This window comes from Dicentrarchus labrax, unplaced genomic scaffold, assembly GCF_905237075.1.
Source record: "Dicentrarchus labrax unplaced genomic scaffold, dlabrax2021, whole genome shotgun sequence".
Classification (NCBI taxonomy): Eukaryota; Metazoa; Chordata; class Actinopteri; family Moronidae; genus Dicentrarchus; species Dicentrarchus labrax.
The window spans coordinates 11,177,205-11,193,029 of record NW_026136722.1 but is presented as its reverse complement, the minus strand read 5'-3'; the positions used below and the strand labels follow the sequence as shown (position 1 = coordinate 11,193,029).

The following is a 15,825-nucleotide window of genomic DNA, read 5'->3' as shown; positions in this document are numbered from 1 at the left end:
CAGAGGCAGAGACACACGGGCGGCAGCACTCAAAGAGTTGCACACTGACTCTGCGTTTGATCAGTTAGGATTTTGTAGTTGTGACGTGTTGCTTTTATCTTCGCATTAGGTTTGGTTGTTAGTGATGGTGACTTCTCTGATACATTTGATCAATTATTTACTTCCCCCCCGACTTGTGATGATGCTTTCTCTCCATCTCCTCCCCTGCTTCTCCTCGTCTCTCTGGAGAAGAGGCTTTGAGAGGCTCAAAAAAGTATTTGTCACCCCAATTATTGTCAGGCTAACTTTTGAACTCAACTTCTGAGAGACATCTTACATTCACGCATGTGTCCTTCACTCTCTTGATCTCCCTCTTTTTTCTTTTTTTGGGTTTTGCTGTCGGGTTTTACTTCTCTCTAACAAATCCCTTACATCCTCTTATGACTCTCTAAATGTCTCTCACTCACTCTGGGTCTCATTCGTAGTCTGTAACTCTGCCTTCTCTTCTCTCTGTATTACTCTCGGGTTACCTCAGGTCCTCTGACCACCACCCAAGTGTCCACCACTCTTCCAGCCAGGCCCTTTACCTCCAGTGCCAGCCCCTCTACCGCCCGCCCTCTGGCCCCCACCTCACGTCCAATTGGCTCTATCAACAAGCACCCCGATCTTCGACCAATCACAGCCACTGTTCCTGTCACTCGCCGCCCACCCCGCCCTCCTCAAGGCCCAGAGCCCCATGTCTGTGAGGCCAAGCTGGTCCGAGGTGTCCAGTGGCCCACCACACAGAGAGGAGAAACAGTAGACCGCCCATGTCCCAAAGGATCTCTTGGTGAGGATATCTGCATGTGTGTATTTTTAAACTTGTGTGCATTTTTTCCACTCAATGAAACAAACAACGTGGGTGGTTCATGTCGAAGTGTACTCAAACAGTATGTCCTCCATGCATGTGGGTGTTCGCGCGTGCAATATATCTCTGTGCATGTGCCCGAGTGATCAGCATGTTTGTGCTCTCAGACAGAGTTTTTTTTTCCGCTGTTGTCTTCTTCTGTCCCTGCGTTGGTTCCACCAGCAGGCACAGTCCCAGAGGATTCGCAGATGAAAGCCTGTCCTCCACAAATGAAAGGCTCATCTCCCGCAGAAACAGAGCTGATTGAAAGTAACGAATAATGAAATGAAAGGCTAGACAACACAGGCTTCACCTCCCTTCATGCTAGTTTCTATACCTCTAAACATGCAGCCATCAAAAAGCTCTCCTTAGTCACAGAAAGAAGACATTTCCCTCCATCTTCCTCTCGCTGTTTCTGTATGTGCTTTCTGTGTAAAAGGCAGTGACATTAAATTAACAGCTGGCTTAATTGCCGTGTCTTGGCAGAGCTCTCAAACCCAATCTGTGGTCGATAGAGGAGAGTATAGAGAAAAGCGGGAAGGAGGAGAAAAAATCAGTGGGAGAGAGAGAGAAAAAGGGAGTATGAAATGCAACGCCACATCTGCTCTGATCCTTCTACAACTGTGAAGCGTTGCTGCATTGTCTCTGTCGTCTCTGCTCTTCCGTTCTGCTTCTATCCCTCGCTTTCTCTCTCTCTCTCTCTCTGCGGTCTCTCTTCGGTTTTCTCTGTCTTGTCTTTGGGACTTGATGTTGGTTATTTGTGTTAGCAGCGGCAGATAGACCCTTCTTGGTTTTATTCCCACGTGATGTCCTTTCTCTGAACCTTTGTAACTAAACAGAAAAACCTAGCTGGAAATGAGGGTTGAAGGAAGGTGCTTCCCTTCAGGTGTTTTTATTTGACAGTGAGGGATCATGCCTGATGCCTTTGGTGTGTGTCTGTGTGTGCACAGTAAATGTTATATGGTGCGTCTGCACATGTTCGATTCAAACCATTTCTTTTAGAGCATGAAAGCCTGTTCCACCCCTGCCATCTTCTTCCACACTTTCTCACTGCCCTACACTCCATTATTTAACCTTTTCCACTTCTGACCCATTTTCTCTCAGACCTTTTACTCTACCTCCTCCCTCTTTCTTCCCTCTCATCTTCAAAGACTTTGAGTATTACATTTTTAAAATTCATTTCATTCCATTTTTCTTGGGTAAAAAAAAATATATATATATCGCACTTTTTTATGGTCATCCCTTTCCTCCACATTTTCCCCTTTAATTGCAGACGCCTAACGCTTATTATCTCTCCGAAATTTCCCCTTCCACTGTTTCTTCTCCCTTTGCTCGTCTCCAGGCATTGCTTCGTTCCAGTGCTTGGCGGAGCAGGTCGCGTGGAACCCGCGGGGTCCTGACCTGAGTAACTGCACCTCCCCGTGGGTCAACCAGGTGGCCCAGAAGGTGAGACCTGGAGCCGTACCCCCTGGCCAGGGGTCTGTCCCCTTCCTCTGCCCCACTGCCCCGACCATCCTCCCTGTCCACCTCCACACACACATTAACATATCTCTGAGGCTGGCCTGATTAAAATATAGGCTCATTTCAACTAGCCCTTCATTACAAGGCATCTGCTCTTGATACTTAATTAACTCTCTTTTTTCACTAATATACTTTAATTACAGCTTGGTTAAATTATTTTTATAGATCAGGCTTAGGGCCTCAAAACTTGCAAAGTACTCTGCCACTTAAATTTCTCCAGTCTCATAATGCATTATACCTGTGCAGTAACTAAACATCATGGTCACTATAATGCACAATGTTTTTAACCAGCCCACAGCTATTTAAATTGTCAAACTGTGTTACTATATACACTGTAGTAATCTGATTAATCCCCAGTTTTGGCAGTAATCAGATTTCAGAAAAGTCAATATATACTGTATATGTGAATTAAAAGTAAACAGGTTTATGTGGCTACATTTCTACAGGAGAGAACATTGAGTATTTACCTGTGCATACCCTTGACCGTCTTTTTTAAAGGTTTTTTAAGTGTGTGCATGTGCCTGGAAGGAAAAGTAACATCATGTTGAAAAGTAGCATTGTTGGAAGAATCCATTATACCTTCTGCTTTTGGCAAAAATCAATTGCAATTGCAAAGTGGTTGCTAACGGTGTGATTTGCAAGTGAAGCAGCAGTAGAGAGAATAAAAACCTCAAAATGTATTCTGCAAGGTCTATCTTTGTTAACAATGATGGAAGGGGAGCTTATAATAAAGATATTTTCGGAGGTGGTCTGGGGAAATCTGATTACTGAACAAATAGCATGCAAGCAAGTTTTTTGTTCATATTGAGCCAAACTCAAAACATGTGGTTTCTTGTAATGTTTGTGTGCATGTGAACATTTAACAGTTTGAGTTATCCAAACGATTTGAATTTGACTCAACTAATTAAAGCAGATCTGTTTTTATCATCCTTATACTATGCATGTGTGTAAACACGTGTGCGTTTGTGTGCGTTCATGTGCAGATAAAGAGCGGTGAGAATGCTGCCAACATAGCTGGAGAGCTGGTGAACCACACACGGGGTCGGATCCAGGCTGGAGATGTCAGCTCGTCCGTGCGACTCATTGAGCAACTGCTGGACATATTGGATGCCCAGCTTCAGGCCCTGAGGCCCGGAAACAAGGAGACTGTTGCACGAAACTACAACAAGGTAGAAGAAAGTGTAAACACGCTCACAAGTACACACACACCCACGCCTAGATTTAATTTAGGTATTAGAAAAGGACGCTCAGGTTAATGCGAATTTACCCCCCTAGTGCACATGCAAGGACGAGTGCGTTTTTAATTTACAGGTTTTTTTGTTTAACTGTTCAATTCCTGGTGTTGTTTTTTTCTCCCTTCCAGCTACAGAAGCGAGAGCGGACCTGTCGAGCCTACATTCAGGTAGCTTTTCTCTTTTATCTGCCTGCTTTACATGCCTGTGGAGTAGGACTGCTCTGTGACTTGGAATAACTGAGGGAAGATAAATCCTTGAGTAGACTAGGGTTGTGGATGAGATCCCTTTGGCTCAGTGCTCAGTATTATGATTTATATTGCCTTTGGAATCATCACTTATAGAATTTCTGGTTTGTGCTGAAGAGCAGGATGAATAAGTTTTGGTATAACTCCTGGCAGACAGCATGTACAGTATTTAAATGTTGGTGTAGTATATTCCAGAACAGCGAAAGCTGATTTGTAGTTTTTCTATTGCTTATGGTGTACATATCTTTGAAATATGGGTTCAGCTAATGTGGAAGTCATCTGTCTTTGACATAATCTTAGCCTTGTTGGACTGTGATAGAGCCTAACTGTATAATATTGGCCTTGGCCTCATTGTGTTGCACAATAAGGTACAATATCTTTGGCTCTGAGAAAATGTAATTTGACGAGTATGAAAGGCAACAGTTTGTGTTACTACACCCTTCTGTGCTTTTTCAATATTTGTGCAATATCTCTGGTTCTGAGAAAGCTGTAATGTAATATCATGAAAAGGCCTTGTGTATGCTTCTCTGTAATGATGAAATGCGGCACTCTGCAGCACACAGTCTTTGGTGTGTCTTGACCTGTCTGCAGCATACTGTAATATGACACCACATCTTCTGATCCATGTTGGTGCAAGATGTATGTAAAGGCTGCTGTGTAGTATGTAATTGATCATTATTTTTTGTTACTCGCTTCAATGTAGCTCAGTAAAAAACGCACTGTTCAGAGGATGAACCAAAAACGCGATCCGTCTTTTCCTTCTGTAGTGGATAGAGTGCATTCTGATGCAAAATTCATTTTGTTAACAGCAATGCTCTTTATTCCACACAGCAGTCAATCCTTCATTTTGAGAGGCCTGAGCAAGAGAATTACATGATTCATCAAGCAGGCTACTCCAATAAATTGGATAGCTGATACTACCATCAAAATTGCCATTAAATGAATTGTAAGTGTGAAATAGAATGGTGATATGTCTGACATAGCTCAGTAATAAATGTAGTGCAGGGGAGTGGTGAGTTTCTAGGAAATTATAGTGAAAAAGTGGTGACTTTGTACTTTGAAGTGCTGAAGTAATATGTTTACACTGAACAATATGGTACAAAAAAGAGTAATTACCAAGGACCGGGTAATGAAGAAATCAAGAACTAACTAATTACTGAATAGCTAATTAATAGTTAATGGCTCTTCCTGAAAAAAAATTAGAACAGATTGACACTGTGTTCATGAACCAGGGTCTAATGATTAGTTACTAGATATCTGTAAATCTGCACTCTAAGCACTTTTATTAATTAATTGTTCCCAATTTACTGAGAATTGTGTACTAAATTACCCAAAACCAATAACTAATCATTACTGCCCTGTTATGAACGTGTTATTTTCTGTCCCCTCGTGCAGTGCAGCTTCACACTAAATATAGATATAAAATATACTCCGTGGTCACCTTACTGTTACTATTTTATTTGTGTCTCTTTCTGTAGAGAAACCTCATTTTTTAGTGAGAATGAAATCTTCTTTTACAAAAGGACTTTAAAGATAAAAAGCCACATTATTCTGAGCATTTACATTTATTTAAATATTCTTATTATATTATAACTGTAACCATGTATGAGCTATTCATTAATTATCCATTATTACTTGATTTATTTTTTACTCGTTCCTTGTCAACTACTCTAGTAGTGTTACAACCAGTGAAGTGTTCTCAGTAGTAGTAATGAATGCTACTCCTCCTCCATGTGCCAGGCGGTGGTGCAGACAGTGGATAACTTGCTGCGTCCAGAGGCCCTGGAATCGTGGCAGGACATGAACAGCACTGAGCAGGCTCATACTGCCACCATGCTACTGGACGTCCTAGAAAAAGGAGCTTTCCTGCTGGCCAACAACATGTATGGGAATCGCTTTTCTGACCGAGCACTCAGCATTGGTAAGAAAACAGTACAGTAAATGGTGTAAATTATGGTGAATGTATGAGGGAGCCACAGTTTGGATTATTTTTAGTGGAATTGTACCTCCAGGTTGTGACTTTACATTTCTCTTGGGTGTTTTTTTTTTTTTGCATCTTTACCAGTGCAGGGGTCTTCATAAAATATTTGCGTGCTGTGTTTCCGCCACCAGATCTCGAGGTGCATGTTCTAAACACAGAGATGGACCTGCAGGACTTGTCTTTCCCACAGAACTATGCCAGCGACAGCACCATCCAGCTCTCGGCGTCTACTATCAAGCAGTACAGTCGCAACGGTCAGCAGCCCTTATCCCACCCCTTCCTCACCCCAAGGCCTGAAAAATTGCACTCTCCTGTGCAGCCCGCTCTTATGTTTTCCATTTGCATTTTCATGCAAGCTTAAAACAATCTGCATGCAGTTGACTAAGTTATTGGTTCATAATAATAGGCTAATCAGATTAACAAAAGTGCTGAGACAATTTCTTTTCTTGATGGTTTCTTAACAGCAGTCTTAATAGAATAGCTGGGGAGGCGTGTAGATTACAATCGGCCCCAGTCTGACAGAGCAATCTCAGCACTCCCTCTCTTCTCTCTTCCCCATTCCATTCTCTCGCTCCGTCTCTCCGCCATCTTATCCCCCTCTCTCATCTCTCTTGTTTCTAACCCCCCTCTCTGTCATCCCCCTCTTCATCGCTCCCCTCCTCCCTCCATGGCCCCTCATCCCATACCCATTTCTGTTTTCTGTCTCCGCTCGGCTCTGCAGTGGGAACGAGATTAGAATGATTGAAACAAACGCACATGAAATATTCATATGGAATAATAAGAGATCTGTGAATGCTTGAGGGATGAATGTTCCATTGCCCTCCACATTAAATCTCGCTCTCTTCCACCAGTCAAAATGAAACGGTCCTTACCATCATTCTAACCTTCACTAACTCTCTCTCTCTGTCTCCCTCTCGCTCCCCCTGTCACTCCCCACTCTCTATCTCTGTCACTCTCGCTGGCATTACCATATTATGCCCCCATTTCTGTATTTGGTCTTTTTTTTTCTCCCTCCTCCCCCTTTCTGTCTGTATCTTTTCATATAACATCTGCTTTTTTTTGCTTCCCTTTCTTTTCACTTTTGCTCACATTATCACCCTTTCATTCTCTTTCTGTTCATCTTTTTTTTTTTTCCGTGTGCAGGACAAATCAAGGTGGTGTTTATTTTATATAAAAACTTGGGGGCCTTCCTGTCCACTGAGAATGCCACAGTGAAGATGGAAATGGAGGGGTTAAGCCACGATAAGAAGCGCCTGGCGGTCAACTCCCATGTTATTGCTGCCTCCATCAACAAAGAGTCCAGCAGAGTGTTTCTCACTGAGCCGGTGGTCTTCACACTCAAACACCTACAGGTGACCTAATTCAACCCTTATCAATGCTTAAATTACATTCGGACACATGGACTAGCATGAACATTTTCCATCAGCCCACTCTTTGTTTTGTTTTTCCCACAGTTGGAGAATTATTACAGTCCAAATTGCTCTTTCTGGAACTACTCTGAGCGCTCCATGACAGGCCAGTGGTCATCGCAGGGCTGCAGGCTGCTGGACACCAACAGTACACACACCACCTGCTCCTGCAGCCACCTCACCAACTTTGCCGTGCTCATGGCTCACCACGAGCCGGATGTAAGTAAACAAGGGCGTGGCTGACACACGGTTAAAATGGAAGCCAAGTAATTTATGCAGACATTCATTCGTGCGAGCATTAGCGTTTGCTCACTCTCAGTCACACAGCCTCACACACATGCACATTAATGTATCCTCTCAAGGCTGACAAGCTCTTTGTTTTGAATTTTCTCTTTTCCTTCTTTCACTCCGACATTCAGGGAGGCACATGCTTACAAATTCATGTCCTGCTACTTCTAGCTGACATTCACATGAATTTGAATGTCATGTATTGTTTTTTTCAGGACGTTGTGTCTCTTGTCTCACACTTTAGCTCCTTGCATATATTTACAAATATTAAATAAAGCAATTTTGCTCTTTCTCTCCCCTCCCCCATTCTGTCTATCTATCCCCCTATTTTTTCTTCCTTCCACTGTTCTCCCATCTATCTCTGTACTCATCTCCCATTCCGCTGTCTTGTCCTATATTTTTCCCTCTCTATCCTTTATGTCTGATCCTGCTGTGTATCTATGTCCCTCTGCCCTCCTTTTTTCCCCCATTCCTCTTCACACTCTCAACTTCCCACCCTTGTTTATGCCACACTACCTGGACCTCAGTACCAGGGGCGAATGCATGAACTGATCCTGTTTGTGATCACCTGGGTGGGGATTGTCATCTCCCTGGTGTGTCTAGCCATCTGCATCTCCACTTTTTGCTTCCTGCGGGGCCTGCAGACCGACCGCAACACCATCCACAAGAACCTCTGCATCAACCTCTTCATCGCCGAGCTGCTCTTCCTCATTGGCATCGACAAGACAGAATACCATGTGAGTTTGGGGCCACATGATACCTGTCAGGGATGTTCAGGTTTAATGCATGTTTTTTGGGAGGGGTGGGGGTTTGGAAAGGAAACATATTTTGACTGTTCTTTGATATGCCTGTGCACCTTGTGAAATTGAATGACCGGATCAGGTTAGTTTTTGTATTTTCCAACTTTAAAATGACATGGAGAGTTACAGTGTAACACAACTTTTTTTCACTGAATAGTGACTGAAACTGACATTGAGGCAGTGTGTCATTACTTTACTCTATAAAACATTTACTGCACTGAGTAGTGAATTACCATTCAATAATATGCACAGAGTCAGTCACCCAGGGGGCAGCTTTTCATTTTCCTCTGTGAAAATCCAAAACTACTACTTGGCTCATTCTTTCCTGTTTTTCATTCGGTAATGTGCATTGATCTCAACTTTTTCGTTTCCTTCATCTGAATACTTTTTATCCTCAGATTGCTTGTCCCATCTTTGCTGGTCTTCTGCATTTCTTCTTCTTGGCTGCTTTCTCCTGGATGTGTCTGGAGGGTGTGCAGCTCTATCTCATGCTGGTAGAGGTCTTTGAGAGCGAGTACTCCCGCAAAAAGTACTACTATCTGTGCGGATACTGCTTCCCTGCGCTGGTGGTGGGCATCTCTGCGGCCATAGACTACAGGAGCTATGGGACCAAGAAAGCGTACGTGTGAAGACAGGCCTTTTGCACCTGCAGATTGAGAAGTAGGATTATGCTATTCCCCCAGCTGGAAATGTAATATGCAGTGCTGTGTGAACGGCTCTTGCACCTCCCCGTGGACTGGCTTTTCTGAACACACTTAGCCAAAGCCTGATGATTAGCCTTCATAAGATAATCCGCTGAGACAGGGAAATAGTGTGTGTGCTTGTCTGCCTGTGTGTGTGCGTGTGTGTGCACGTGTCTGATTGTGCATGTGTTTGTTCGTGAGCTTAGTTGCGTGTAACTCTCTCTTCTCCTCTGTGCCACTCCAGATGCTGGCTGCGAGTGGATAACTACTTCATCTGGAGCTTCATTGGACCCGTTTCATTTGTTATTATGGTATTAGCTTTACTGTCTGACAGTATTATTCCCCTCTCTATTTTGATATCACCCAGTCAAACCCAAAGTATTTCACCGTGCTTGCTTTGTGAGGTTATTTTTGGAGAGTTCACAACACATTTATTTGATTCTTCCTATCTTCTGTCCTTAGCTCAACCTCATTTTCCTCATGATCACATTACACAAGATGATCCGCAACTCTTCAGCACTCAAACCTGACTCCAGCCGCCTGGATAACATTAAGTGAGTTCAAATTATTCAATAGGGGACATACTCCTTGAAACAAGTGTCTGTTTTTCAAGAAACATAAGCTAATGATAAATAAACAGCAAAGACAGATGCATTCCAAATTGATTCAATTTCTCTGTGTATCAAGTCATTTTCTCTGTCCACTTCCATTAGGTCGTGGGCTCTGGGGGCCATTGCTCTGCTGTTCCTGCTGGGGCTGACGTGGGCCTTTGGCCTCCTCTTTATCAACGAGAACACAGTTATCATGGCCTACCTCTTTACCACCTTCAACGCCTTCCAGGGCATGTTCATCTTCATCTTCCATTGTGCCCTGCAGAAGAAGGTAACAATACAAGACTTGAAGAGTTACTGTATATGAGTAAGCAGATGAATTGCTGTGGAAATGGATGAACGTCTGATTGATATTCAGCATATATGCTCAGAGTGATTGCAGTAAGTACATATTGCTGTTGCCGTGTGTTAAAAGCCTCTGTTGGTCTACATTGAGTCCAGGCTATTGAAACTATTGAAAGTGTTTGTGTTTATGAGTGGCTTTAAAACCTGCGCACTGTGCTGGTGATGTTATTTTTTTACAGGTCCATAAGGAGTACAGTAAGTGTCTGCGTCACTCCTACTGCTGCAGTCGCACCTCCACCACCAGCTCCCACGGCTCCCTGAAGAACTCAGGCCTGCGTGCCAACAACCGCTACTACAGCGGCAGCCAAGCTCGCCACGCAGCGGCCCACAGACAGGTGCAGGCAGGACGGAAACACACACATAAATTATGGCACACACAAAGCAGTATGCACACAATGCAGGTGCTCGGTTTGTTCATCTTTCCACATCAATCAGACCACTGTTGAGCTTTAAAATTGTGTTTTTCTTTGAAAAAATGAGAAGTAAATCTGCCTGTGCAGCAAAAAGATTTAACTTGTTTTCAGTGGAAATCAGCGTGTTTCAGTAGAATGAAAAGAAAAATCAATTTTCTTGAATCAAATGACTCTCTTATCCAACTTTTTTTAGAACACTGTCAAAAAGGGTGTCAAAACAAAATAAATAGCTTTGGAAACAAGGACAATTTCCTCACCATGCTGGTATATTTTTTCCCTTGTTTAAAAGGTCTGTTATATAATTCTGAAGTACAAATGAGTGTATCAGCGGGGGTTTGATTGCTGATCAATACCAATGACTCACCGATTACTTTGCGAAGCACTTGAATTTACTGACTTAACTTACTTTTCTGCCCACAGTCACATTGTTTTCATTTGCCAATGACAAGGAGATATGCAGCATGTGAAAGACCAGTATTACAATACATTTTGTTATGTTACATAATGATATATGAGGTGTTTCATTTCTATTGCAAATCTGGTCTAATCAGCCTGCTTACCTCTGTATGTATGTTTCTATCCATTACTGACAGCCCTGTGCTTACCACAGTAGATGACTCATTAATGAAGATATCCTTTGAAGCCCATGTACTAAATATAGACACAGGCACCATACAAGACATTCGTAAATACTGTGCATAATGGCATAAGAACAATTGCACAGACACATACAATATACACACATTAAAAGTTAGTCCTCACAATCAACAAACAAGCTTTCCCACAATGTAATAAGACACTCCCAAATAACAATTGTATCAGCTACTGCAATCATGCCTTACACATCACGAGTTTATTAGCGTCCCTCATGATAACATGACATAACTGTGTGCCTCTTTACCCAACACCTCAATCTCTTTGTCTGGCATGTTTGCCTATTGTTCTTTGCGGATTAGAGCAAGCCCCACAGTTTTGATTACAGCAGCCCCACTGAGTTACAAAGTCTACCCGCCGCGTTTCTATATTTAACTTGTTGTCTGTTTGCTGCCACTCACTGCGCTGTGCTCCTTCTTCCAGAGTCGGATCCGCAGGATGTGGAACGACACGGTTCGGAAGCAGACAGAATCTTCTTTCATGGCGGGAGATATCAATAGCACCCCAACACTCAACCGCGGTGAGGCCTCCCTCTATCACTGCTCTGCTTCTCCATCGTTAAGTTATGCACGCTTAAATGCACACAAACACATAGATTCTAACACACTCATATACACAACTGAACCAAAACACATAAAGCATGGGAACAGAGTGGACAGAGCCAGGGTAAAGCACTGTTATTCAGTGTTTGATGTACTCATATGACAGTATACAGGATGATGAATATGTTCACATGCCTGGAGTATTAAGGTTAACTAATGATTCAGATTGCCTTGCAGCCAGTGAGCAGCAATAGATGTAGCTTAAACTGAACAACATATTGTTCAGTGCTGGTTGGTGGGTGGTGGGTTTCCGTTTGTAGTGCAGTGGCAGCTGCTGGTCAGTGAAAGCACTGAGAATGGAGCTCAAACACTCTGTTTTGTGAATATGTGTGTGGGTGTGCCACTGATGTTAGTGAGTTCATATTCCTGCCTGAACCTACCCAATAAACTCCTGTACGGCAATAAAACAGATTTAAGTGTATTTATAATTTAAAGTCAATAATACTAATTTAATTTACATGAAGTCACTTGACCAAATCTTAGATCACATAGTGGTAGAACAAATACTCAGATCTTTTACCTAAAATATACCTAATAATAGCTAAAATTAAAATGTTCCTGCCAATACAGGTTTGATTCCTGCTTTCTAAATATATGTTCTTCCTATTTAGAGTGTATTCTCCACATAAGGTCTAGGAATATATCTTGTCATTATAGCAAAACACTGTAATAGCACTGTGCGATGCGATAACCTGAGATTGCCGGCCCTAGTTTGAACTCCTCTTAGCCTTCTCATAGTTGCATGGGATCAGTCACATTTTGCCTGAATACAGTGACACATGCAGTACCCTCTGAACCCCACACAGCACATGAATACGTTACGAGCAGTTATTTAAGACTGGAAGAAAAAAAATGTGTTTGGAGTCACTGATTGTCTTAGCCTCAGCAACTGGTGGCGTCACCGCCGCACCCATCGGTGACATAGATCAAGGTTGGCTCAGGTTCTGAGTTGGAGGGGGTGAGGGTTGTTGATGATGACACAGAGGCAGTTGCTAAATCAGCCATCACTCTCTATGCTAATTTCATCCATTTTCTTTTTAATGAACTGATTAGCGTGTGAGCGAACAGGGGGTAATTATTCTAATTGAGGAGAGTGACAGGAGCAAGGCAGGGGGTGAGGAAGAGGGGTGCTGTGAATGAGCTGGATGGATGAGAGGTGTGTGTGTGTGTGTGTGGGTGTGTGTCTGTGTGTGTGCGTCGGGCGGGTCGGTTTCCGGAGCTTTTCGTCACGATAGAGCAATCACCAGGCCTGGTGGAGACACAATGTGGATCAGTCCATGTTGCGCTGTCAAACACAAGCAACTGTGCTGTGAAGCCTTTATTTTCTGTGCTTCTGAGAAAAGTTTGTCAGTTGGCAGAAAGTGAAAGACGAAAGGGAGCACGAGGGAGGGAGAGGAAAAGAGAGATATAGAGAGCGAGAGAGAGGCGCTATCATGGAGGAGTAATTAAAGCGGCCGAATCTGGAGAAGAGATGCTGCGTCGTTATCACTGGCATCTTGGATCTCTTTGATTTCTCCACTTCACTTCTTTATGAACTACAATCTCCTCCTGACAATAGTAATGTGTCCAGAAGATGAGGCCTGCAGTACACACACAAACACACACACACACACACACACACACACACACACACACACAGCCTCCCATGATTCCCCTTGTCCTACTTTCTCTCCCTTTTTAAAGCTAGTTCCTTTAATTTTCTACAGGATATTCCTATGAGGTACACACAGACAGCTAATCCCAACTAATTTGGTGTTGTTTGTTAAAAATTCTGGCATGAGGAACTGAGAAAATGTGGTTGAGTCAAGACACAGCAGAACGAGCCAGAAAATGGAGGGAGAGGGGTTTGTGTGGCATGCCAGAAAGATGGACAGGGGAAGTGTAAAAGGAGGGGAAATGACAAATAAATAGCTGTGTTCGAGTGCATATTTTATTTTTTTAGAATTCCCTGCTCCCTTGCTGTGTGATGAAAGGTAGTCGTGAGACCTGAAGGTTGCACTTTGCCTTGGTCTACTCTCCGTCATGCTGTCCTATTTTTAATTTCATGGCATTTCTGTTTGAGTTGCCTCAGGCTGGAGCCATACATGGGCATTATACAACATTTTCAGTGTGCCATTTCTTTGAATTATATTTGTCTTGTAGTGGCATTCACATTTCACTGGGAAATTAACTGTGTTTCAATGGTTGCACCCCTAGACTACATAATGGCATGCATTACTGTTCTCCCCCATCTGACTACATTGTCAGGAGCCAAAAGAGAGAAAAAAAAAGAATGGCAATGCTCCAAACAGTACCTTACCCCTGCAATTGTATTTTTACTCAAAGGTTACAATCAGCAGGCATAAACATTGAGGAGAACACTGTGAAATGCATTACTCCATAAAGCACCGACATAACAAAAATAGCCCCATCTGAATAAACAGTAAATATTTTTATGATTCCAGATGTTATTACTGAGTCTGGAAACGTGAATTTCAAAATGTTACACCTATTGTGAATAGTGTTTCTGCTTGTGCTTGCTTTACATACATTTGACACAAAGATAAGAGCCTATTTATGATCATGCTCATTTTTTAAATGTGTGTGTCTTGCAGCGACTATGGGCAACCACCTTTTGACGAACCCGGTGTTACAGACTCGCACTGGTACCTCTCCTTACAACACTCTGCTGGCTGAGAGCTTCACCCCGCCCTCACCTGGCGTCTTCAACTCTACCGGTTAGCTCTTCAAAAACACTCCAGTCTTTGTGTGTAGTCTTGTCGGCATGCGTGTGTATATAAAGTGTGCACACTTGCTGTCCTTCTGTCTCTTACTCTGTCAGTATTATGACACGTATACACAAACTCACTATTGTATTTGAGTGCACGTGTGTGTGTGTGTGAGGGCCTGTTTGTGTGTTGTTTTTTTCAGACTATGTAGCTGTCAGACGGATTCACTAGACTGAGCATAACAGAGCCAAACAGTGCCTACAGCCTAACCAGCCATCTGGTCAGATCTTGAATCTTCATGAGAACAGCCACAAATTGATTAGAAGTTTAGCTACAGCTGTGACTGCCAGAAATCTTGAGGACAGTTTTTCTGTTTCCAGACAGAAAAAGTAGTCGTTTTAAATCATGATGGCCATAGAAAGGGATCAGACAGCCCTGTGACCAGGGACGGTCCATCTGAGTGTAGGCCGGTCAGGTGTGAGTGCTCACTGTAAGTGCCTGTGTGTGTGCATACTGGCTTCTATCTCAGAGCGGGACTCTTTCAGCAGCCTAATGGCTGTTTTATCACATTGCTGCATTCCCACACCACGCTTTGGATGCCTATAACTGCTGAATTAGACATGTTCTGGTAATTGCTCCTCCACAGTACCAATATTCACTTGGTAAGCGAGAACTATGACTGTGTGTGGCAGGTCGCTGGCTGACTGTGCAGCCGCAGAGTATCAGGCCCAGTGTCTGAGGACTGAAATTTAAGGCGGCGTTTCTGTTAAATATTTTAAAGCCCCTCCGCACAATACGTCAAGCCTGATGGCCACAGGCCTGGCAGCCAAGACATTTTTAGAAGAGAGTGGGAGAGGAAGTAGGGAGAGCACTTCATTAGAATGTCTAATTACCCACACCACCACTGAAGAAGAACGTTGATTAAAGTCACACAACACATTAAATGTAAAAAATTAACGCACTTCTCAATTTTTGGGTTTCTGGCTTTTGCTTTTCTGTGTGATGGTAATTTGGGAGAGAAAGCGGTAAAATAAACATTACTGCTACTTTACAAGGGTTTTTATGAATTATGTATGTATCCAGGTATCACTGACAGTAGTAAATAAATATCCAGAGTATCTTCTGTGGCTTAGATGTTGGAATGTTGGTAAATGTTGGAAGAATATGATGTCAAACAAACACGACTAAGTCTGCATAAATCAGAGTTAATGTGATTGTGCATGCTGTAAGATTTGGAAGGTTGGATATGAGAGAGACAGAGAGAGAAAAAAAGGAGCGAATGGACAAGGATATTATTTATTCCATTAATGGTTCCCTTTTCAAATGTCTTTAAAATGAATACATCAAGTTAATGTTGCATCATTAAAGAACACTTACTGACTAGTGTCTTTCTTTTTATTCACTCCACATGACTTTCTCTGGTATACACAGGAACGTTCCGTGACCCAAGTAAGTCTCATTCACC

The 15,825-nt window shown here is 42.8% G+C and overlaps 1 protein-coding gene across 5 annotated transcripts in view; it reads left to right on the top strand.

The window, feature by feature from the left end:
* Nucleotides 1–15,825, top strand: part of adgrl1a (adhesion G protein-coupled receptor L1a) — an 89,859-nt gene that overhangs the window by 71,641 nt on the left and 2,393 nt on the right. For all 5 annotated transcript variants that reach the window (XM_051389263.1, XM_051389262.1, XM_051389259.1 and 2 more), the window contains 17 exons: nucleotides 515–808; nucleotides 2,208–2,311; nucleotides 3,370–3,555; nucleotides 3,750–3,788; nucleotides 5,607–5,787; nucleotides 5,979–6,101; nucleotides 6,991–7,199; nucleotides 7,302–7,475; nucleotides 8,072–8,281; nucleotides 8,743–8,963; nucleotides 9,272–9,338; nucleotides 9,490–9,581; nucleotides 9,741–9,909; nucleotides 10,163–10,318; nucleotides 11,474–11,570; nucleotides 14,247–14,369; nucleotides 15,792–15,809. In XM_051389263.1, coding sequence (XP_051245223.1) covers nucleotides 515–808; nucleotides 2,208–2,311; nucleotides 3,370–3,555; nucleotides 3,750–3,788; nucleotides 5,607–5,787; nucleotides 5,979–6,101; nucleotides 6,991–7,199; nucleotides 7,302–7,475; nucleotides 8,072–8,281; nucleotides 8,743–8,963; nucleotides 9,272–9,338; nucleotides 9,490–9,581; nucleotides 9,741–9,909; nucleotides 10,163–10,318; nucleotides 11,474–11,570; nucleotides 14,247–14,369; nucleotides 15,792–15,809 — 2,463 coding nt within the window. The remainder of the gene's footprint in view (nucleotides 1–514; nucleotides 809–2,207; nucleotides 2,312–3,369; nucleotides 3,556–3,749; nucleotides 3,789–5,606; nucleotides 5,788–5,978; nucleotides 6,102–6,990; nucleotides 7,200–7,301; nucleotides 7,476–8,071; nucleotides 8,282–8,742; nucleotides 8,964–9,271; nucleotides 9,339–9,489; nucleotides 9,582–9,740; nucleotides 9,910–10,162; nucleotides 10,319–11,473; nucleotides 11,571–14,246; nucleotides 14,370–15,791; nucleotides 15,810–15,825) is intronic.